Raw genomic sequence first — 23,973 nt, 5'->3', positions numbered from 1 at the left:
TCTAATCATGCGGACTTCATATCTGGCGGGTCTTAAAGAGTACAGATGGTACAAAGGAGGTATTGGTCCTGTGTCTTGCCAGCAGCTTTCCTGTCTGTTTCAGCTGTAGAAATCTGCCAACCAGCCCCTTCAGACAACACACTGAATCCTACAATCTAAGTTTTTTTTATTTCCAGGGAGATTATATAAACCTGTCATAGTCTCTTGCTACTGGGGAGTGGGAGTAGTTGTAGTTATGAGGTATAGAGCCAGCATTTCATTCCCAGTTTCCACTTCAATAATTATTGGATTAAGGTCAGTAAGGAAATTGACTGCACATGAATATTCTATTCCCAGCCGCCCCAGACTCTGTCTCTAAGCACTGAAAAAATGAAAACGAGATAAGTTTAATGTTCTGTTTGAGCTGCATACAAAACTTCAACCCCCCACCCCCCCACCAGCTTAACAGCAGGGACGCACAACTTGCCACTGCCATTCCTGAGCCTATTTGAAGTTGTAATATATAAATTGTTTCTTAATCAGAATCCTTTTTATACCAAAGTTGCACATCCTTGATGGCCTTCTCCATTAAAGGAATACAAAGGGAGAGGGGCTTTAATAGTGCATGCCTAATTGAAAGAGCAAACACGCAGAAGGTATTCCCCACCTGCTCTTTTGATGATGGCTGTGTCATCCCTATTGAAGTTTTACAATGTGGGTATGATTCATACCTTCAAACGGCCTCAGTGTGAATACACTACTGGACACTTTGAAAAGTAGAAATCAAGCACAAATGGTACTCTTTTTCTAACTTTCCTTTTCTTTTGAAGTGTGGCCATGTATAATGTGAAGTATAAAATATTTCGATGCATTCAACTTACAGGCTCAGCAATATTGTGTTTGTTACTAACAGCTTTCCACAAATGGGGTTGGAGGAGGACACCGGCGGTAACAGCCGACAGCGACACAACCGCCACGGCCGAGATGGAGGAGCTTCAGCACCTGGAAGTCTGGAGAAAAGGATAGAAGACCTGGAGAGGGTAAATAGACTGACCTTTTAACAAGTCATATTACTAGTCGAACCTCGTCCACATAAACATAACCCAAATAATATTATCATTTAATTAAATGCTGCATTTCTTGATTTATTGGAGTTGACTTTAGAAAAAAAAAGTTAACATTTGCTTTAAAACTTAGATGTTTTTATTTCTTAAAGACACAAAAGTGAGTAAATGTAAGCGTCTGCTCTGATTCAGATGAGTCAGAATACATGTGTTGGCAGATTTTATAGCTTCCCTGCAGTGATAAGGTCAACACCTGTTGTTCTTGGCAGTCCTTACCTATCAAATGAGCTTAATATTTACTGACAATCTGCTGATTTTTTTGCTGTGGATTACTAGAGTTGATCTAATTCTTGAGTATTTAAAAAAACATTTTTTTAAATTAGTTTTAGTTAGTTTTTTCAGTCCTTCAATTTATTTCTTCTTATTGTAGATGGGGGGGGAGGAGTAAACTTGCTTGTGGTCATGGTTGGTTGCCAGGTGGTTATTGACCAATCTTTAGGCTTACATGGCTAGGGCTTTACCAGATGGTTGCCAAGTAGTTTCAAAGCCTGAAGATGGCATATCTGCCACAAGGCTAGGAAGCCTAAGTGCGATGTCCGAATTATATTTGGAAATGCAGCTGTTTAAAGCTTGATTGGTCTAACACAAAAGTTGATGCACAGGTTAGATGCATTACAACAGGACTTGTAATTGTTTGTTTAAAAAAAAAGAAAAGATCAAAGATCAGCGATTGAGAGTAAAGCTGAGCTTCTAGACTTTTCTGGGTGTTACTAAAACTACGTTCATCCCCACAGAACACCATGGAGATCTAAAATTGCTGAGGTAATATCAGTTATTGACATCTATCAAAATTCTATAGCGTCTCAGTGAACCGTGAGTCAAGGCTGTATCTTTTGGCCAACTTGAAAGCCTCTATCAGTAGCACTTTGTTAAGATGAAATTCCACTTTGAGTCCTTTGTGCAGCTGCCCAGGTTCTACATTTTCTGGCTGGAAACTGTGGCTCTGCACTTACAGAAATTCTCCTCAGTGTTGTTGAATAGATGACCTTTCTCAGTACAGATATGTCTTTTCTTCCTGCACAGCTCCCATCAGCCACTCAGCCTCTCTCTGCTCCCACTGTAGAAACTCAACTTGGAATCAAATGTCACTTGGGTGGCCTTGTGAAAAGTCATACCTTCTGTGACTTCAGCATGAAGTGGTTTTGTCAAATGTCCAGAAATCATATTTCACACATATTTTTGTCATTGTTGTTTATCTCACTTTTCATTCCAGATGCAGGTCTGCTCATGTAAGACAGCTGCACCTAAATCTCAGACTTCACTGAGACTTCAAGCTCTCAGTGGGTAGCTGCGGGTGAACTGTGGGGCTGTGGGGGCAGGGCACGCAGACACTTACCCCACAAAGGGCCTACAGCTGTTTTGCCCTTTAGGGCCCAAAATGAGTATTCAGTGAACCATTCCACAGTGGGTTTACTCACAGAAATCCCATGCGGGCACTATTTAGGCTTGTTATTGTGGAGCCCATAGCAATTTTGCCTTTTTGGCTCAGTGTGGGTACCCACTGTAGGTAGCCCACTGAAAACCCATGTGGGGCCCATTTGGGGTCACCATAAAAATTTTCTTTGGGCAACTAGTGTGTGTACCTGCTGTGGTAGCTTTTTGGTCTAAGTAGCTCTTTTTTGTTTTGTTTTTGTTGATCTTTGAAGAACATTCTGGTCAACGCTTCCTACCAGTTGGTGGCAGTAATGTACCATGGGGCACATGTGGGCCCTGGATGGGGCACCACTAGGGCAGCCAAAGCCTAGAGTGTTGATATACAGTGGGCCTAAAGTAGGGGCCTCCTTTTACGGCCCCTCTCTGCTTAGTCTGGACAGCCCACAGTCAGCTCACACTATGGACTGCCCCACAGTCCGGGGCCCAGATGTGCCACATTTTACTCTGGTGCAAGGCCCACTGTAGGCCATGTGGGTCTGCCCACAGTGGCTGCAAACAGGCCCTAAAGGGGTTGGTCATTAGATCGCAGGTCCTTGCTTAAAAATAAGAGATGTTTGTTAAAGACTGTATATATCTTTTCACAGAACAGTTAGAACTTTGATGATTAAGGACAACCAATCTCACTGACGTCTTTCAGAGCATTTTAGGATTATTTATATATGCTGTCCTAGAAAATAGAAAAAACATTGTCCACTTTAAATAATTCACTGAATGATTCTTACATAAAAATGAGCAACTTAGAAAGCAGAACCAACATCATCCTTTTTGGTCCCCATAATGCTTTGAGCAGATGTAATATTAGTAAGCAAGAAACATCCTGGGGAAGTGAAAATACAATGAAAATTCCATATTCAACCCATATTTACAGATTTTTTTTTGATACCCATACTTTACAATGTTCTGGGGCACAGTGTATTTTGTGCATTATGGTTTTTTAATGTTTGCACAATGGACAGTATTCCCAAACGCTGTTATTGTCAGATGACAGACATTCAGAATAAAAGAAAAGGAATTTCAGCTGGTATTGTTGTATTTTATGAAAGAAATAAGACAAATGTTTGTTCAGGTGTCTTTGAGAGGAGATACAATGCTGCACTTATCTATGGTAGCTTTAAAAGTCATATTATGCCAGCTTTGACTATTGCCATCTACTGTAGCTGCATAATACATTTTTTTTATTTAAGCAATTTCATGATTATCTGGAAGAGCCAGAAAGTGAAACTACAAAGTCCTGGTTTAATCTTCATTTCCATGATAAAATAGCAGCAGTTTGAAAATGTGTGCACATTAACTTTCGGTTTATGATGTGCATACAATCGTCTCTCTCAGGAAGGCACAATATCCATTATTTCACTGTGGCTGTTAGAGGAGGCGGACAAGAACACACTGGCTTTTAAGTACAATTTGAAAATAACACAAAAGTACTATATAAAAGAAACTATTAATGCATTGTTCACTGACAGTCTGCGTGGATTTATTATTGTGGGTTTTTGAAGAGTCTGTGGAAGTGGGAAATAGAAAATTACATACATTATTGGAAAAATGTCATCTTACAAAAAGTCAATGCAGTTGACTGTTCTTGACGCCTTTTTAATACCAAATGTTTCTGCTAGTAAAAATATGGTTTGAATAAAGTAATCTCTTTCAGTAGACCAGTGCAGAGGCTCGTTTCGTTTCCTTTTTTTATAACTGGTAAATGTAGCTGCTTCACTTTTACTTTTACTCTACACTTTTGCCTTTGTAAGATCCAAATAAAAAGCAGTCGCATGTTTTTCAGAAACTGATTTTAAAAATACAATTTAAAAAAAAAAAAAAGAGAGAAAAAAAAAAGCTGAGAGTTGTGCAACATCTGGCAACAAATAAAGTTAATTAGTAATGTGATTAGGTATAAAAGGAGCATCCCTGGGAGTTTTTCATGAGTGGAAGGAATTCAGTTTTATGAGTGGCTCTGATGAAATAGTTCATCAACTTTAAAAAAAAAAATCCACCCCTCTGTTTTATTCTTTGCCCGTGCAGTTCAGGATTGCAGGTGTGCTGGAGCCCGATCCAAGCTGTATGACAGGGCAAGAGGCATGGTGCAATCTGGCTGGTAGCCAGAGCTGACAGAGAGACAATCATTCGTACTCTCATTCGCTCCCGACACCCAATTTAGAATCACTAATTAACCTAACAAGTATACCTTTGGAGTGTGAGGGTAAGCTTGAATACCCAGAGAGAACTCACCCAGGCGCAGGGAGAACATGCAAAGGGTGCTAAGAGAGTTTCATAATATCATTAAAGTCTGAGTCTAAGAATCCAGAGTAATCTCTGTATGCATTGGCCATAAACTGTGAGTCCGCAGGTGCTGCTGCTTTAAAAATAGCCATGCAAAATCGCTGCATGGGCTCAGAATCACCTATGAAAACCTATGTTAGTGAACCTAGGTCCCCACTGCACCAAAAGAAAGCAGTTTCATTTTAGCAACCCTTAGTTTTCCAGCCTTTTGGTGCCCCTGTCCTAACTTTTTTTTTTTTTTTAAAGATCATTTTCATCATCAAAATGAACTAATATATTTCTGGAAACACTAAAATGTCTCGTTTTTAATCACTTCAGAATCAGAATCAGAATACTTTATTGATCCCTGGGGGAAATTATTTTTTGTTACAGTGCTCCATTTTAAACCAACATTAAGACAAGACAGACAATACACTAACTAAGAATAGTACAATATATACATATACATACATACATACATACATACATACATACATACATACATACATACATACATACATAAGTCACTCATAAATAAATAGTTGGAAAAGAAACATGTGTAGCTGTAGCAGCAAACAGTGTGTTAAGTGGATGCGTTGTACAGGGAGATGGCCACAGGCAGGAATGATTTCCTGTGTCGTTCAGTGGTGCTTTTCGGTAATCTCAGTCTCTCACTGAACGAGCTCCTGTGACTGACCAACATGTCATGGAGTGGGTGGGAGGTGTTATCCAACATTGTCTTTATCTTGGACAGCATCCGCCTCTCCGACACCACCTTGAGGGAGTCCAGCTCCATCCCCACAACATTGCTGGCCTTACGGATCAGTTTATTGAGTCTGTTGGCATCTGCGACCCTCAGCCTGCTCCCCCAGCATGCAACAGCATAGAGGATCGCACTGGCCACAACAGACTCATAGAAAATCCTCAGCATTTTCTGGCAGATGTTGAAGGACCTCAGTCGCCTCAAAAAATAGAGACGACTCTGGCCCTTCCTGTAAAGTGCTGTGGTGTTTTTAGCCCAGTCCAGTTTGTTGTCAATGTGTACTCCAAGGTATTTATAGTCCTCCACAATGTCAACACTGACCCCCTGAATTGAAACAGGGGTCAAGTGTTTCCTGGTCTTCCTGAAGTCCACGATCAGTTCCTTGGTCTTTGCCACGTTGAGCTGCAGATGATTCTGCTCACACCATGTGACAAAGGAGTCGACCACAGCCCGGTACTCTGTCTCATCATCCCTGCTGATGCATCCAACCACCGCAGAGTCATCAGAAAACTTCTGAAGATGGCATGTCTCTGTGCAGTGGCTGAAGTCTGTGGTGTAGAGGGTGAAGAGGAAGGGGGAGAGGACAGTCCCCTGTGGTGCCCTTGATATGTTTTCTATGTTCTACTGTGAATAAATATGAGTTTAGAGATTTGCATCATTGCAATCTTTCCCAATTTACTGGATTCGGGTTGTATTTATCTTGATTAACTTCATTTTGTTTTCCCCTTCAGACAGCAATGCTCCAGGGCAACTGTTTCGATGTATGAAATTCCAAATCTTGTGTAGCTAAACTAATTACAGGGCAGATTTCCTGGTACACCTTAATGCAGATTCCACGCACTGTTTCTTTGTGAAAATATTTGCCTTTCATGTAACTATGTGTGCAATCTGTGTGCATTTTCAGGAGCTGGCCAGAGAGCGTCAGGAGAACGCCAGGTTGCTGAAAGCCTACCAGGACAAAGATGATCTCATTGGGAAGCTGAAGGAGGAAATCGACTTGCTGAACCAAGTGAGCACAGCCTACATAATTTTCTGCTCTGATGTCTGATATTTTGAGTGTTCCTTTGTGTTTGCATGCGTGGGCGTCTTGTGGGGGCTGTAATCATCATCTGGCATTTTACTGGCCTTGCGTGTAATAGCTGTGTTTTTCTACACTGATTATTCTTGCAGTCTATCAGAAGCTGGACATAAACATACTTTTTTAGTTTTGAATTTATATAACTTGAAACACAATGGGGGGAACTTACTGTAATTTGCAATTTAAACACTCTGAAACACAAGTAGTTGAAAGTATTAAAATTTGTTGCTCCGTGTGGCAGGTAGGTTCATATGTAACTGATTCGTCAATCATGGTGTCACCACTGAGCTGTTTTTTTTTGTCAGCCTAAATTTGAGTTGTCTTGGATGAACAGTGAAGGATAAGCAGTCCTCTTTGGCTTCTTTCATTCGGTTTATGCAAGTAGTTTTTGTTGAATACAGCAAAAAAGAAAGAAATGATGAAGTCCACTGAAAATTACTTTTAACAGCTGTGTTCACGCTCTTTATCTGCATCATGGGGTTTTTTTGGACCTTTCTGGAGAACGAGTCTGAACTGGGCCTTTGCAGTTCAAACCCCTTTGAATTGAAACTTCCAAAGTGATTTTTTTTTACTGTGTCATTTAACAGTCAAATCAAAACAGTAAAATGCAGCCATGGGCCAAACTAGATGAACAGTAAATTACAACCTAGCCAATTTCAGCCAATCACTGTGGTATTACAATCAGCAACCATTTATTATAAAGTGACTTTCACAGTTGGGCTCCACATTCAAAAATGAAATTGAAGTTCACCTTACACCTCTGGGTTAACTTTGTTGATTACAGATTTATCTTAATTATTGAGTTGCTTTTCATGTTGCTTGATAACCAGTCTACTACATAGACACCACACAGGAATGTATAAGGCTTAATTATGTTTGGATAACAGTCCATTGGTTGATAATATAATTAATATTATGGCATGCTGTTTAGTTGTTTGGAACAATCTTTCCAAATACACTTCTAGTATTTTATTTCACTCTTACTTTGACCTTATTAGTAGGTGTATGTCTGTGTTTTGCATCTAGGCAGTTTACAAAGGTAGCTTGCTAACTAAGCTCACTAACTTTAGTAACCTTAGGCAATCCACAGCTTCTCATCTCATTAAGGTAACATCTGGCTCTAAAAAATAAACAGCATAGCAGTGACTGTCTATTAACTTTGAGAGTTCATAAGAATAAGACCCAGTGGGTGATCTTACTATATCCAATGTACACTCTGGAATCACTCTTCTTTAGCTGCAACACTGTGTGACGAGCAAAGCAGAAGAAATAATAATGACTACTACTTTCACTCCCAACTTTTCAGATTTGGAAGCTTGGTCTTCCTTCATGGAGCATTTTGATGTCACATGTTAACAAACTCTGAAATGGTCTTATGTTTTGTGAGAATATTTGCTTACGGAGACTAATATTGCTGTAGCGTACATGTGTGTGTCATGGTGTCATTGCCAAGATGCATTATGGTTACATCAGAAATCCCAGTAGCATTGACAAAGTGGTAGTATTTGAATGACTATGAATGAGAATGGGTTTAGTTAAAAGAATTTCATTGTAACTTCATAAACTAAGGCCCATTTCGAAATAACAATGAAGAGATGCATGCTGTTTTTGGTAAAATCTTCATGGCAAAAATAATCAAAGTCAATAAAATATGAACTCTTATATAGGCTGAACGGTTATTAAGAGGAGATTCAAATCGGGTTAAAACACATTTGTAGATGAGGTGATAATATTGAGTGTTTACAAAGACAAAAAACACCCATTTCTCACTGAAAAAAGGAACTAAACAGTTCTCCCTCAGGAAGATCAGTTAAGACATGAGAATGGCAAGACGAGCGATAATAAGTGCTGCTGCTGCAATTATCGTGAGAAGAGCTTTTGACAGATCTCATAACTATAACAGTCTGATCATTTCACACTAAAGTGAACCCAATAGCAGGGGTCCGGTGTGCTTTCACATTTGGCTTGATGGGTTGGAGTGTGTTTTTTGTTTTTTTTCTCTCCCCCTTCTTTCACCTCATGCTGCACGCAGGGTGAGAAACATGTTGGCTGATGGCTTTATATCCGTAGTGAAACCTCTCCAAACCTTCTGTACTTGCAGCTTTTTACTGTGTTTTCTGGATCACGAGTCTGGTGGGTGGAAAATGGTGTACATTTTTCTTGCTTGCTTATTATCTAAATGCTTTTGTCATTATCAAACACACTGCAAACCCCAAAAAGAGCACAATATACAGGAAGCATCATACTGATAGCATCACATATAGGAGAGGTTGGCCATAAGAGAAGTGATTTATCCAAGGATGGTTAATGCAGGCAGCGAGCCATCAGAAACGTCCCTGAGAGAGGCTCCTGCAGGGCCTGATGTTATAGCAGGAGATAAGAGTTGATCCAGTCGGCGTTTCTGCAGAGTAAAATTGAACCCTCAGTCACTGTAGAAGTTTATTTGGGAGAGAAAGAAAAGATAAAGCTCAACTGCTGGACGTCTTTCTCCCCACTGATATGGTTTGAAAAGAGAGTCTTGCAGAGTGTTCGGTGAAAGCTTACACAGTAAATACTGATGGGCTCATCTAATGAGAAAGCAAAAGAGCTTTTATATTTCCTAAAGGTTAAATCTGCAATAATTGTCCTTTTTTTCTTTTTCTAAGTTGATACAATATTCTTAGCAAACAGCTTTTTACTTGCTTATCACTATTACTCAGTATAGAGTTGTTACTTAATGCAGCACTAGATTCTTTAGGTGATTGTAGTGTCTACATTAAACTTTTGAAGATTTTTCTCTGGAAGCAGCTATGTGTTACAGGCATCTGACAGACAGGTGACAGCTATCATGTTTTTGAGTCTTTAAAGTCTTCAAATGTCTTAAATTTGCTAATAAAATTGAAATCAACTGTATCTATGTGACGCCAATTCACAACAACAGTCACCCCTCCCACCCCGTTTGTGAGCGGCAGATCAAGTTATCTGCATCTTGGTGCAAAAGAAGGGAACCAAACCCCACCTCTCTCTTGTTAGTGTCTCACCTTACGTTAGTCTTTACGTCCCTTTTTTGCCGCAGAGACAGCAAGCTGTGTTGTAAACCTGTGACCTGCTTAATTTGACTTTTTAAGTCCCTCCAAGTGTTGTTCAGCTCATTCCCAACAGTCATGCAATCATGGCCGGTGATGGAAGAAACCGAAAATGAGGAGTGTCACTTTGATGAGACAGCGCTGTGGCAACTTAGAGCTTCTCTCATTTGCAACTAATTGAAGCTGTTAATGTCTAATTTGTTGCTATCAAGGCAGCCCAAATGGAAGGGGAGGGGAGGGGGGGGGACCTGGCAGCAAGCAATGCTCATTTTAACTCTCAGACGAACACTCCACAACCTGATCAGGCCTCTCAGCGGTATAGAGGCAGGGTCTTGAATATTTATGTGGTTAAATGGGTCCTGATGGAACTAAACAGAAAGATATGTGTGTTGTGCCCTTTTCACAGGACCTGGATGACATCGAAGATGAGAACGAGCAACTCAAACAAGAGAACAAGACTCTGCTGAAAGTGGTAGGCCAGCTGACGAGGTAGAACCAGATCCGGCACAACAGCCCAGCAACTCTGTCGTCTCCCCTCTCCAAACCAGCCTCCTGCTCTGGGTCAAGTCCAGCAGGGTCACCTTTTATGTGTTTGAATCTGTGTTTTTTGTCTGTTAGAGTGAGACTGTAAATCAGCTGTCATCTGAGGCGCACAGCCTTAAAATGCATCCCTCCTATCTGAGGAGGATTATTCCAATTGTTGTGAAAGCTGAACTGAGTGGTGGGGATTTTCGGTTATCCTATACATATTATATGTAAATGTATTGTATATAGGCCATTTAGATTGTTAATTTTTTTTCATTTCTGATAAGGACATTAAAAAAAAAAAAAGATGCTAAAATACATTGAATGTATGTGCTACAAAAACAAGCGCACACAAAGTCTTTTCAAACATCTCCACAAACTACACCCAATACTCACACAGGTAAACTGAAAAAGATTTCCATTGTTGCAATGTTTGAATTGTGTCTGAAGCCAGTGCAGTGCTGCTGTTTAGGACCAAATCCAATATAATTAGTGCTACAGTATCAGCAGCCAAAGTGGGCATAGTGCCTTGCAATGCATGTGAGATTTTTTTTTTTTTTTTTTTTAAATGGTTAAAGCCTGGTGCTTTATTAATGGACACTGGTGCCAGATTTACTTTCTTCCAATAACTTTTTGGTACATCTTAATCCCACAAGTGCTAATCTGCAAAAAATTTGCATTTTGAATATATCCCATTTAAACAATCAGTTTAAAAATAATATCAATAAAATGCTTTACTCATTTCAGTGTCGACATCTTGAGTATTATAGCTGACACTTATGAAACGTCTTTGGGTAAAATCCTTGTCTATCATATATGTGGATTCATTTTCTTAAAAAATATTTTGCTCTTGTTTACAAGTTCAGCCTTTGTGATATTTAATAGATGTTTAGTACTGAGTGTTCTGGGCCTTTAATATGCGGTTTAAACAGAATTAATTGGCAGTTTTGAAAATTGTGAGAGCAAAACTGAAGACACTGTGATCAAAATGTTTTCTTGCAAGAAAAACGTCTTTGTAAATCCAACGTTTTTGGAAATCTAAAAGTTGTTTATGAATTCAAAAGTTTTGCTTATTCAAAAGTTTCATAGCAAAGATGCTACATCTGACCTGTTCCATGTAGACTGCTGTTTTATAATGAGCTGTATGAATTGGCAGCAATTGATATTGAATGCTAAGATTGAAGTACTGAAGTTGAGACGATACAAATGTTCACTGATTTTCTATTTTTTGGAAAACAGAGTATCAGTGCTCTTTACCAGGGATGTTCCCGGCATCTAATTTTACTCGTCACTTAAATATGAGGGGGGAAAAATCAGAATAATAAAGTATTTGAAGATGCATTTGAAAATCTTTATATTCTCCAGCAATCTGACTATATTTTAAAAATGTGCTAAATGTAACACTTTCTGGCTTGACTTCAACATATTAGATCAGTTAGCTGAGTGTGGCTAAAGCTAGCACCAGCAATCGTTTCTCCTTTAAAGTCCACAAACCTGTCTAAATGAATATAGCCATGTAATGTTCTGGCTATGTGTCACTTTCATCTGATAGAGTGGATGTAAAACCATTAATTTTCTAGGTCCAAGTACTGCGTGATTAATGCAGTGAGATCGAGATCTTATTTTCCACCTTACTCTTCACAACTTCCTGTCATAGAGACGAAGAGGGTTGCTGCTATATGTGAATGCTGACCGGGTGTGTAACCTTTTTAGACGCAACGATTGGCTGGCACTGTACATTAATAAAATGTGGAAAAAATAGGCTCTCATATATTTTGGTTGCCACTTAGTAGGGCAGCATTATTTAGGCCCCAGTCACACAGGCCTAGAGACCAGTCGATGAACGGCTAGTAACTAGAGAAAAATTGGTATTTCCTGACTGGTTGGCAAGTGGTTGTGGGAGGTTGCCTGTTAGGTCTTGTGAAATTTGTCACAAGGAATTATGTTGCTACACTAAAAAAAAAAAACCTTGCAATTGCTTCGGTCACTAGCAGAATTCTGTAGTTCCCTGTAGTTTGCTTGGAAGAGGAGTTATCTGCAAATATTTGCTAGCTACTCGCAGAGCGGTTGTGAAACAAACTGGAAATGGAGACCGTTTGCCTTAGAATAAAAGTTAAGCCTTTTGAAACATGTCGATTTCGGCAATAAGGCACAACCGTCTGTCGGAGATCGACAGACGGATTGGGGCTGCAGCTGCAGTAATGCGGACGCTGCACCGGTCCGTCGTGGTGAAGAGGGAGCTGAGTGTAAAAGCGAAGCTCTCAATTTACCGGTCGATCTACGTCCCTACCCTCACCTATGGCCACGAGCTGTGGGTAGTGACCGAAAGAACGAGATCGCGGATACAAGCGGCAGAAATGAGCTTCCTCCGAAGGGTGGCTGGCCTCTCCCTTAGAGATAGGGTGAGAAGTTCGGCCATCCGGGAGGGGCTCAGAGTAGAGCAGCTGCTGCTCCACATCGAAAGGAGCCAGCTGAGGTGGTTCGGGCATCTGACAAGGATGCCCCCTGGGCGCCTCCTGGGTGAGGTGTTCCAGGTATGTCCCACCGGGAGGAGGCCCCGGGGCAGACCCAGGACACGCTGGAGAGATTATATCTCTCGGCTGGCCTGGGAACGCCTTGGTATTCCCCCGGATAAGCTGGAGGAGGTGGCTGGGGAGAGGGAGGTCTGGGCCTCTTTGCTTAGGCTGCTGCCCCCGCGACCCGGCCCCGGACAAAGCGGATGAAAATGGATGGATGGATGGATGGCACAACTTTTACTTTGAAAGTGTCTTGCATATTTCTTTGTAGCTCAGACCCGTGAGATTCAGGTCAACGGTAAGCAAAGCTTCTGCTTTTGTAAACAGTACATTTGGAATAATATTTTAAATGATAAATTTTACTTGCACCTAAACTATTTTAGGTCTAATATTTACAGTTTCTTTATTGTAAACCTGCTGTTTAATAACACAGAAGTAACTCCATATTTTACTTCTGTTTTTCTGCCTTCTAGAATGCATGGAGTGAGTTATAGTGCATTTTCTTTTTGTATGATAACCAAATGAACTGAAGGAGCATACTGTTTGAAATGCATCTCTTTTGTTTACTCAAGGGAACAGGCTTTGATGGTAGCATAATTTTACTTTATTATTTTATTTAGCCGCTCCTCTCCCAGCGAGGAGGTGCACGGTGATCTCATGCGCTGTGGCAAATGATCTTTAGGCTCACTGCTTCCACATACATTCACATGTTTTGGGGTAAAGATCATCCCCACGTAGACAGACACCACAGACCCATCTCTCTTTCCACTGCATTATGCATGTACAGAAGATTAAGTCATTTAATAAAAGTTTGATTATCTCTCTCCTCAGTCGACTCGCTTGTGTTCATTAAGACTAATTTGATGTGATGATACCGTGCCACTGAGTCGGTAATGCAATGTGACGGTGGCGGGGAGTTCAGTTCCTCTGCTTTTAGTACACACACACACACACACACACACACACACACACACACACACACACACACACACACACACACACACACACACAGGGCTGATGATGATTCAACATGCCAATCATCAACCTAGATGTGGCTGGAACACGAAAACCGCCATCAACCACACACAACTTATTATACTGTTGAAACGCTGTTACCGTTGAAATTCCCTCACCTACTGACAGTTTAAGAGGGAAAAAAATCTATACAGGAACCATATTAGGACTAATGTCAACTAAATTTCCAGATAATAGCCTCTTTCAGCTGACGGAAAGTACTGGAGGCTCTCTTTATAATCCATATTAGCATTTTTATGGAAACTTTTAGGGTTTGTCGTTTGGAATAGTCACAGAGGGCACAGACAATTCATAACTGCCTTTGGTTTGTCACAATAAGCTTTTAGTCTGCTCTCAGCAGTACTGTCAGACCTCCACTAGAGTTCAGACAGCATCAGAATTCTTTGTCTTATTGTCACTCAGTAAATTACACTGTGGGGGGGGAATGGCTTGTCAGCAGGTCTTTGTATAGATCTTGTTTTTTGTTTTGGAGTTTTGCAAGGAAATGTTGTTACGTCAGCAACATTTGGAGAAAGGCAATGTGGCTATCTTGTAGAATGGCTAAAAATGAATAAATGCCTGGGATGTTGCCATTATACAAACCTACTGTAGTAACCAGGTAACTCTAGGTGTTAAATTGTGGCCATATTGCTTTCCTGGTATTAAAGAAGGTAAATAACAGTATATTCAAAACAACATTTAAAGACTTATCAAAATGCGCTCCAGCTTTTGCCTTCATCACTTAATAGTGCCTGAGGTATGAGAAAATCAGTGATGTTAGAGCAACAGCTCACTTCAGCCTACTGAAAAAATACAGTGCACATTTTAAGGGAAACACTGCTTTTTAATTGCATTGAATCCTATCCAGGTGTCTCCTTTTCTATAACACGGGGAATAAGTTGAGCATAGCAAAAACTCTGTAGTACACTTCTGCAACCTGCTGAACTGAGTCTTTAAGAACAAAAGTGGATACAGACAATAATGCATGAGCTAGTATAGCATCTGCAAGATGCTATTACTGCACTTTTGGTCACCATTTAAAAAAAAAAAAAGGTCTAGCCTATAACTGATATTTGAATATGGAAGTTAGCTAAAACAGACACCAAAAAATATAGTGTTTATATTGGCTATATGTCAACGCTGTATTGTTTTAAATGCCTTACCTCACTACAGTAGCTTGCTAACGCATAGCTAACAATCAAGCTAGCTAAACATGGCGTTCTCTGACACAGAAGCCATGCTCAAAACGAATAGCGTTAGTGTTTCAGCCCTCAGTTTTCTCCTCTGGTTGGTGCAGTTTTTAAAAGTATGATGGCCTGCGCTACTTCTTTATGTGATTCCACATAAGTTCTTGTTCTGTGGCCAGGGTGTAGCATTTCATACAACCTACAAGCATGACAAGGAAAGATGAAGAAGATATAAAGAGTTTATATCATTCAAATAGAGAAACGCATTATCAGTTTTGACTCTAATGTCCAGAAATGACCATTGCCAGCTTTCTAAATCCACCCATGGTCATAGAAACTATGGGAACCCCAGCTCTATTGGTAATGGAACATGTTCTTCATTCCAGTGCAGTATATACTGCCATTTGGTCAGATGCTGCATGACTCACACTGTTAAGCAAAATGTATCTGCTGCAACACTAGCCACAAAAGGTACCACTTTTATTTTAAAGATGCATAAAGTCATTTTCAGGTCATTGGAATGGTAGCACTGACATAAGTTACAGGTTAATCAACCAAAAGACAATGATTCACATTGATTCACATTGTTGAAATGACAGCTGGCTTGAATTGTGTATGTTTTTAGATTCACAACTTTAGATGCAACTTTCCATGTATCATGTTAATAATCATACGTTCATGTGCTTGTATTGTATGTACGGCTTTAAATAGGCACATCCTCTTCCACGGATCGCATTAGATCTTGAGAGGCTGATAGCGGGGACAGAGATGAGAAGCAGGCCTTATCTTGTTCTTGAAGAAACCCAGCCATATTTCATTATCAGTTGGTTTCATGCTCTGGGTTCTCTGGCCAATCTCCTCAATCTCCAGGGTCCACAGTGTAAGGAAGCACTCATCCGCACAGAGGATGGCAGGGGTCAGGATGCCAGAAAAAAGTGAGAACGGACAGATAAAATGATACAGGACATATTTTTGCAATTTCCTCTTGCTATTCCTCCTAGTCCGCTTTATCACAGCAACCCATTTTCTCAACCAGCAGCCTGAAAGTGACTTGTGCCTACCCATGCACCTTTTACACCTCATTATCTCCAAACTAAGTGATGTCTGATGTGACACCTTAAAGCCAGTATTCAAATTGAAGTGTCCTTGTTGAAATTATTGCATCCAGACTGTCCGTCCAAATCTAACGTCAGTCTGCACTTCCAGCTGAAGGCACAGTCTCTCACTGCCCCTTTCAAGCCGGTTTCACCATCATGCCTCTGTGAAAGCGCGTCTTTGAAGTCACGCGGCACGGCAAATAGCAGGAAAACTGCAAGAACTAAAATTCAGACGTCTCGCATGTACATCTCCTAATACCTGGAGTGCATGTGGAGATGCCCTTTGTTGAAATCCCCTGTAAAAAGTCAATGAGATACAAACACAGTTCACAAATGCAAAGAAATCAACTAATGACAGTCCAAAGGCATGACATTTACCAAATGACATAATTTAGCTCATCAGGCCTTGAAAAATTACATTACTTTGGATGTTTTATTTTAGTCTTTAATTATCTGAGGAAATGTTGTCCTAGTAGAGGACAAATTAGATTTTTTTTTCTGTCGATGAGTCACCATAATAGATTTTTATCAACCAATAGAGTGGGCCCAGCTGAATAATGTGGGGCAATTAGAGTAATCAGAAATTAAGAAAATGATTATGTTATTAGCGTGAAATAATTATATAACACTATTATGATAATGCAATATATTATCAGCTATATTACTATTGAATAGCTATATTCTATATTCAGGTCGTTGTATTAAATTTTGACAAATTATTTTTACTTTTTCCGGCACCAATTACATTATCAGCTGCTATAAAGCCAATCCGTGCGGCCTATTTTATCACTGCAGCCATCTAAATCAGTCTCTTACCAAAATGACTTCTGTCTACCCCTCGAAGCCCATTATCCTAAAAACAGATGTCTTTTTGAGATGGCACTACAAACCCATATTCTGCCCTGTCCTTTGCTCTCTCAGCTTACATTTCAGTTGGTTTGCCTTCTATAATTTTGTCTCATCTTCTGTCCTACACTTCTCTCCTTATACAAAGCTGTTCAGTTGGCTTTAACGTTGGTATTTCTTCCTGAACTACTGTCTTTACGGAACAAAGTAATCTGAATATAGTTAACTACAACTTACTTGTTATCGAATATCTGATATCAGTTGACCTGCCACGATGATTGGTGTATGTATCATCCATCTTTCTTTTAGTCCACAGCTACTAACCATGGATACATTAGCAAAGCCCCAAGCGATTAAATGTAAGTTCTGATTAACAGAGTAGTAATTTATATGTATACTTCTTATAGTACATACTTCTGGTCACTGATGTTGTGTGGATAGTCATGATACATAACTTATGTAAGATTCATTTTAGACTTTTTGACGTTATTTGGTAGTTGAGTGAAGCAGTGAAGGGTAGGAAGGAAAGAGGGGAAGACACACAGCAAACAACCACAGATCAGACTGGCATTTTGGCATATAGTTGCCTGGTCAACCAGTGAGATAAACTTGCACCCAGGCAGCCTGTTTTGTAGCGAATACTTTAAAGTAAGCATGGGTGAACCTCAGGAGAAATTTTCCCCATCCATATATGAGGCATTTCATTCATTGTCCATCTGTTAGTAGCAGACAGCTAGTTGCTCTGGTTGTGCAGCAACCGTCTTCTATGTTTCCTAGAGATAGAAAGCTCACATTCCCATGCTTACAGACTACAGGACCACCAAACCCTCCCCCGCATCCTCTGATGTCTCCTTCCTCAACGAGCTCAACAACTTTTATGCTCGTTTTGAGCGAGAGAACCCCACAACCACAACCAAAGCAGACATGACGCCAGACCACCAACCTCTGACTCTCTCCCCCACCGATGTAGGAGCGGTGCTGAGCAGGATCAATGTCCACAAGGCTGCAGGCCCTGATGGCATCCCCGGGCGTGTTCTCAGAGCGTGTTCTGGGGAGCTTGCAGGAGTGCTCACAGACATATTCAATCTGTCCTTGGCCCACGCTGTGGTACCGGCCTGCTTCAAATCCACCTCCATCGTCCCGATACCCAAAAACTCCAACCCATCTTGCCTCAATGATTACCGCCCAGTAGCACTCACCCCCATCATCACTAAGTGCTTAGAGCAGCTGGTCCTAGCACACTTCAAATCCTGTCTCCCCCCCACCCTGGACCCCCACCAATTCGCATACCGCCAGAACAGGAGCACAGAGGATGCAGTCTCCATCGCACTGCACTCTGTCCTCTCACACCTGGACAACAACAACACCTACGCCAGAATGCTGTTTATAGACTTCAGTTCAGCGTTCAATACAATCCACCCCTCACAACTCATCAGGAAACTGACAGACCTGGGCATCAATTCCCTCATCTGCAAATGGTTACTGGACTTCCTGACCAACCGCCCCCAACATGTCCAGCTGGATAACCGCTGCTCATCTACCATCACAATGAACACCGGTGTACCACAAGGCTGCGTGATGAGCCCTTTCCTCTACTCCCTCTTCACCCACGACTGCAGACCTGCTGATGGTTCCAACACCATCATTAAGTTTGCAGATGACACCACGGTGATTGGCCTCATCAGTGACAACGATGAGGCCGCCTACAGGGAGGAGGTGGATCGTCTGGCTGAGTGGTGCGACACAAACAACCTGCTGCTTAACACCGAGAAGACCAAGGAGCTCATCGTGGACTACAGGAGGAATGCTGACCCACATCCACCCATCCACATTAAGGGGACGGCTGTGGAGCGTGTGAGCAGCTTCAAGTTCCTGGGAGTCCACATCTCCGAGGATCTCACCTGGATGACCAACTGCTCCAAGCTGGTCAAGAAGGCTCACCAGCGCCTCTTCTTCTTGAGGACTCTGAGGAAGAACCACCTGTCCTCAGACATCCTGGTGAACTTCTATCGCTGCACCATCGAGAGCATCCTGACCAACTGTATAACAGTCTGGTACGGGAACTGCTCTGCCTCGGACCGGAAGGCATTGCAGAGGGTCGTGAAAACTGCCCAGCGCATCGCCGGAGCACCACTTCCTGCCATAAAAGACATCTACAGGAAGCGGTGTCTGAAAAGGGCTGGGAAAATCATCAAAAACCCCAGTCACCCATCACATGGACTCTTCACCCTCCTGCCCTCTGGGAGGCGCCACAGGAGCCTCCGGACTAAGACCACCAGGTACCGGAACAGCTTCTTCCCCACAGCTGTCAGACTCCTGAACTCTGCCTCCTGACATCTGACCCACGTTAACACATGGACTGAACATACACACACCCACAATGGACAACTGTACCCTCAAACACACAATAATAACATGGACTGAACCACCACTCACAACCACTAGCACTTTATATAGCCTCTGTAGAAACGATCTACACCCTCACTTATCTTAACTGCACTACTGTATAGCTCTGTGTAAATAATCATTCTGTACATTCGATAATCTTTAATCCTACAACTGTTTACAACTTGCATAGTTCCCATTTCTGTATAGCTGTATATCTCAAATTCTGTAAAGTTATTTATTTCATATTCTGTATAGTTTTTCATATTTATATCCTGTTCATAGCCTGTACATAGCTTGTACTCACTACAGCCTGTACATACTTATAGTTATAGAATATTCACAACATACTTCATACCGTGTACATTATAACATACCATAATAGACCCATTTCTGTAATATACTCACATATCTATATTATTGCTAATATATATTGTAATATATCTATATCACTAAAGCACTTCTGGATGGATGCAAACTGCATTTCGTTGCCCTGTACCTGTGCATGTGCAATGACAATAAAGTTGAATTCTATTCTATTCTATTCTAAAGGTAATTTAACAGGGGTTTACGCATGTGAGGAGGATGGATAGTGGATATATTGATGTAGCGAAGGGGAACATGCAGATGATTAGTCTGACAGAAGAGGATGCTAGGTATAGGCTGAGATGGAGACAGAGGCTGAGATGAAACCTTAAGGTTGAAATTAGTTTAAAGTCCATTTGAAAGCAAGCCTCACTACTTGGCAGCTCTCTTGGTAATTTATCTGGGCACTTATTTTGAAGCCCATGTCCAAAGCAATGCTAATTAATTGGTGACTTAAAAACGTCATGTATGGAGTTATCTGCCTGGTCTTATGGAAAAATGCTAAAAAAGTTAACTGACTTTGCCCCAGAATCATGTTTTTATAAAGCCGGGATATACTTTTACTACTAATTTGACTGTTGCTGAATTCTTTCATAGATGCCAGTTAAGAATTCCTTCAGTCCCATATCTTTGTCTCATAAAGTCTCTGGTTTAACTAAAGTCTGCTTTGTCAGCTCCTGTGACTATTGCAAGCTGCCACATTTCGTTGACACATGGTCTCCGGTTGTCACATTGAAAGTTTCTTTTTATGTGTGTCAGCATAAAGAGAGTGATGTTATTGCGTTTTACATATTTGAACTTTCCAAATTATGTGACCTGCTGAACTAAAAGCTGTTGGTAATTGTACTGGCTTTTAAACGATGGAACATTTCCACAGGCTAAACAGTTTCCATCCATGTGTGCTGCAATCAGAAGTAAAAGAGTGAACAATTTACATAAAGAACACCAAATTCTTTTTTCCTTGGTCCGAGGGGAAATAAATCACATTATCACTTTGAGCCTTCAGCACATAGAGGCAGAGAAAATAGAAAAAAGAGAGAAAATTTAGTTTCCCAGATATCAAGCTGATTAGCACGGGCACCTTCCAAGCAGATGCATAAACACTTACCAACACGTGAAGTGACGAGACCGCTCTGAGCAGAGGCTGAGAATGACTTGAGTGGCTTATTTCTCCTTTGGGAATTAAGTCATCGGCTTCAGGGATATCTTCCTGGCCACGGGGGTTGCCATAGCAACGGGATATGACATGTGTATTGCCTATTCAAGTTTTTTTTCTTTCTTTTCCATTTCCTTTTTTTTTTTTTTTGTGGTTGTCACAACCTTCTTAAAGAAATCCTGTGAAGATCTCTGTCTCTCTTTGACCCACAAGCACACCTCCTGGACCTGAAAACTAACATCCACATAGAAATAACATAAACCATCACACTGAGCACAAAATGCCAATGTAGTAACTTCCAGATAAATTACTATATTAAGTGCTGCTCTACATTTGCCACCCACACGCTCCTTAATGGTTCCTAGAACCATTATCAACGCTTTATTATTTGAATGCATCTTTTATATGAACTACACAATAAAAAAACAACCTCCTGAAGCCAAATCAGCCATCCAGAAGATAGTCTTCCATCATGCCTCACTTCTTGTTCTCCTCCAGTGGGTGGCAGTGTTCCCAGCCAGTGTGTGATATAGGAAGGCAGCCTATCATGGCTGTCTTGTGTGCTTTTCTAAAGGCTTATGTGTTCAGTGATCCTTGGTGACTGGCCCTTCTGGTGGAACACCTTTTGAATATATTGGCTTGGAAGAGGTTAGTGTGGGAATCCTGCACCGAACCCTTAAGCTGGAAAAGTGTAATTTCAGTCTCCACCTTTGAGACTATGAGTTCCTTCCCAATAAATAATAACAGAAATGTAATTGAAGTTACACAGCAGCCTGATAATGTATGTAAATACTGCTGGATAACTGGCAGAGCTTAACATCCTTTAATCTCAAATGTGCTACCATCTCATTTTTGACAGATCTTTGTTTTGGTAGACTTGTTTTTGGTCATCGGGTAGCACAACTTTAAACTGCCATTAGTTTAGTTGTTGCCATTTCCATCATTTTCCCCATTTGCTCATCCATTTTAATAAGCCCAAACCTCCAGAGAGACGGAGAGCATGTGAATTTGAATGTTGCTGATGACTCACAAAGTCCGTGCCAAGCAGAATAGGAGGCGGCTCTGGGGAGCATCAACAGCCTCTGAAGGTCACTCTACGCTGTTACCATGACAGCACTGGCCTCCCTCTGAGAAGTTCTGCTCGTGTTGGTTGCGTGATTTAAGGGGAGGGGGACCCGCCTTGGGATGCGTGCAAAAACAACAGCGCACGCACAAACATGCTCGTCCCCTCGTCTCCCCTCTCCCCCCTCATAATCAGCACTACCAAGTCAGCAGGGGAGAGGCAGAGGTGCATGTTCAGCCCTGAGCAGAGTCTCTTTCTGAGCTCTCCCCAGGGAAAGACACACAAACACGCACACGAGTGTCATTAACTGAGTTGTCTGAGAATCAAAAAGAATCTTTCCAATCACTGCGTAGAAGCCAAAGTAACCGGAGTTTCACCTCCGTGCCATCTTGCAATATGTAAACAGAGAATGAATTGACTCTGTGCAGATGGATTAGACAGACACATACACTAATCACCCATCTGTCATCTACACTTACTCTCAACCATTAAAATGTAGCCATCCTGTTTGTCCTTCCATTCACCCATAAGCTGTCACTGCCCACAGCTTGATATATATATATATATATATGGAATACGTGCAGAGACAGACAGCTCACAGGTGGTGTATCTCTGAGTAGGAGGTGTGCAAGGTTCATACAGTATGCATGACCATTCCCATGGCAGCTCACTAGGGAGGCGACTTCACAGGAAGCCTTAACAAGGCAATTATCTAAGTTAGGTTTCATTTGTCTCTAGCAAAAGGCACTCTGTGCTGGAGCGTTTAAACCTTCTGTGCCTACAAACATTCCCAGATGACTTGTTGCTCAAAGATTTGTCTTCATTTCGAACACGTTTCTTTTAGTTCAACTACCCCAAACTAAACATGACTGCTTTTCAATTTGAAGGTTTTCTGTATCAGGACATTAAAAACCATAAAAGTCATTTGATTGTTATTAGGTTCTAAAATTGTCTTGAATGCAGTCTATAACAGGACATATTACACTGTGCACCAATCTACATGGATAGATATACAGTAGCATTACAAAATGTACCGTATTTTTCAGACCATAAGACGCACCACATTATAAGGCGCATTAGGAGAAACAAAACAGTCAGATAAGTCAAACTTTACTCAACTCATTCTTCTTGCTTCCTCCACTTCTGTACCATTGATTCATTAATGTTGAATTCTTTTGCAGCTGTTCTATTCCTGTGTTGTTGCAGTATATTAATGACTAACCTCGTATTGTGGATGGATTATCTCAGTTGTTCTCCTGACCTAAGTATGATCCGTTTACAGCAACCTTGTCCCTAACCATCGCGAACCCTTCCATTAACTTTCATCGAGTGGTAAAAAGTTAGCGTTCATCCTCCACTGTGTTTATGTTATGCTAACCATAGCTGTGTCGCTAGCAATCACGTAGCACAACATCATATACCAGTAGGGTTGCCAACTCCCTGAAAAATAAATAAGGGACACCTCGTGGCCAGGGCCGGGCAACCCAGTTCACCCTTCCCAGTGTGGTGAATTTTGTAGTTTTTTTTTTTTTGTGTGTGAAATTATTTTTTAACCATTTGACTTGAATTTGATTTAAGCAGATGCATATTCTTTGTGATATGACCATATAGGAAACAAATGATCATTTAGCCATTTATTTTTAGCTCAAAATGACAACATTAACACAGTAAAACAGGTCTCTTTCTTAAACAGAAGCCTGTCATGCTTAACTTTTGAGAATATAAGTAAATCTTTCTTTAAAAGAACTCTGTCCTGCTTAACTTAAAATTATATAAATTAATAGAAAACAATAGAAAAATATTCTTGTAACAGTGCACATATAGTGCATTTAGTACAACTGGCTTCAGTTGAGGTATTATTTCAGCTTTTCTAATGCTAATCAGCTGCTCCTGTTTGTAAACCCGCTTGTTCCCATGATTACGCATCATAACTCATCATCATTATTCATCTATGTATTACTTTTATGTATTAGTGATCTATTTGTTGCAATCATCTATCCTTGCAGTTGTTTATTACACAAAATAAATTTATATTATCACACTTCTGGCCACATAGCGCTGATATTCACTGCACATGTCCACACATGTGCAGTGTGTGAATGTGTGCGTGAATGGGTGGATG

At 40.9% G+C, this 23,973-nt stretch overlaps 1 protein-coding gene across 3 annotated transcripts in view; it reads left to right on the top strand.

Moving 5' to 3' along the window:
• pawr (PRKC, apoptosis, WT1, regulator) overlaps positions 1-11,560 on the top strand; it is a 68,754-nt gene extending 57,194 nt beyond the window's left edge. For all 3 annotated transcript variants that reach the window (XM_085387696.1, XM_085387694.1, XM_085387695.1), the window contains exons 5-7: positions 893-1,019; positions 6,458-6,562; positions 10,103-11,560. In XM_085387696.1, coding sequence (XP_085243822.1) covers positions 893-1,019; positions 6,458-6,562; positions 10,103-10,189 — 319 coding nt within the window. In that variant the 3' untranslated portion in view covers positions 10,190-11,560. The remainder of the gene's footprint in view (positions 1-892; positions 1,020-6,457; positions 6,563-10,102) is intronic.
• Positions 11,561-23,973: the final 12,413 nt, after the last annotated feature.

Source organism: Rhamphochromis longiceps, linkage group LG17 (assembly GCF_057381845.1).
Source record: "Rhamphochromis longiceps isolate RC_006_pf linkage group LG17, R_longiceps_female_GT1.1, whole genome shotgun sequence".
NCBI classification, from domain to species: domain Eukaryota; kingdom Metazoa; phylum Chordata; class Actinopteri; order Cichliformes; family Cichlidae; genus Rhamphochromis; species Rhamphochromis longiceps.
Note: the sequence above shows the minus strand (reverse complement) of the source record. Positions and strands in the feature narration are given on the sequence as shown.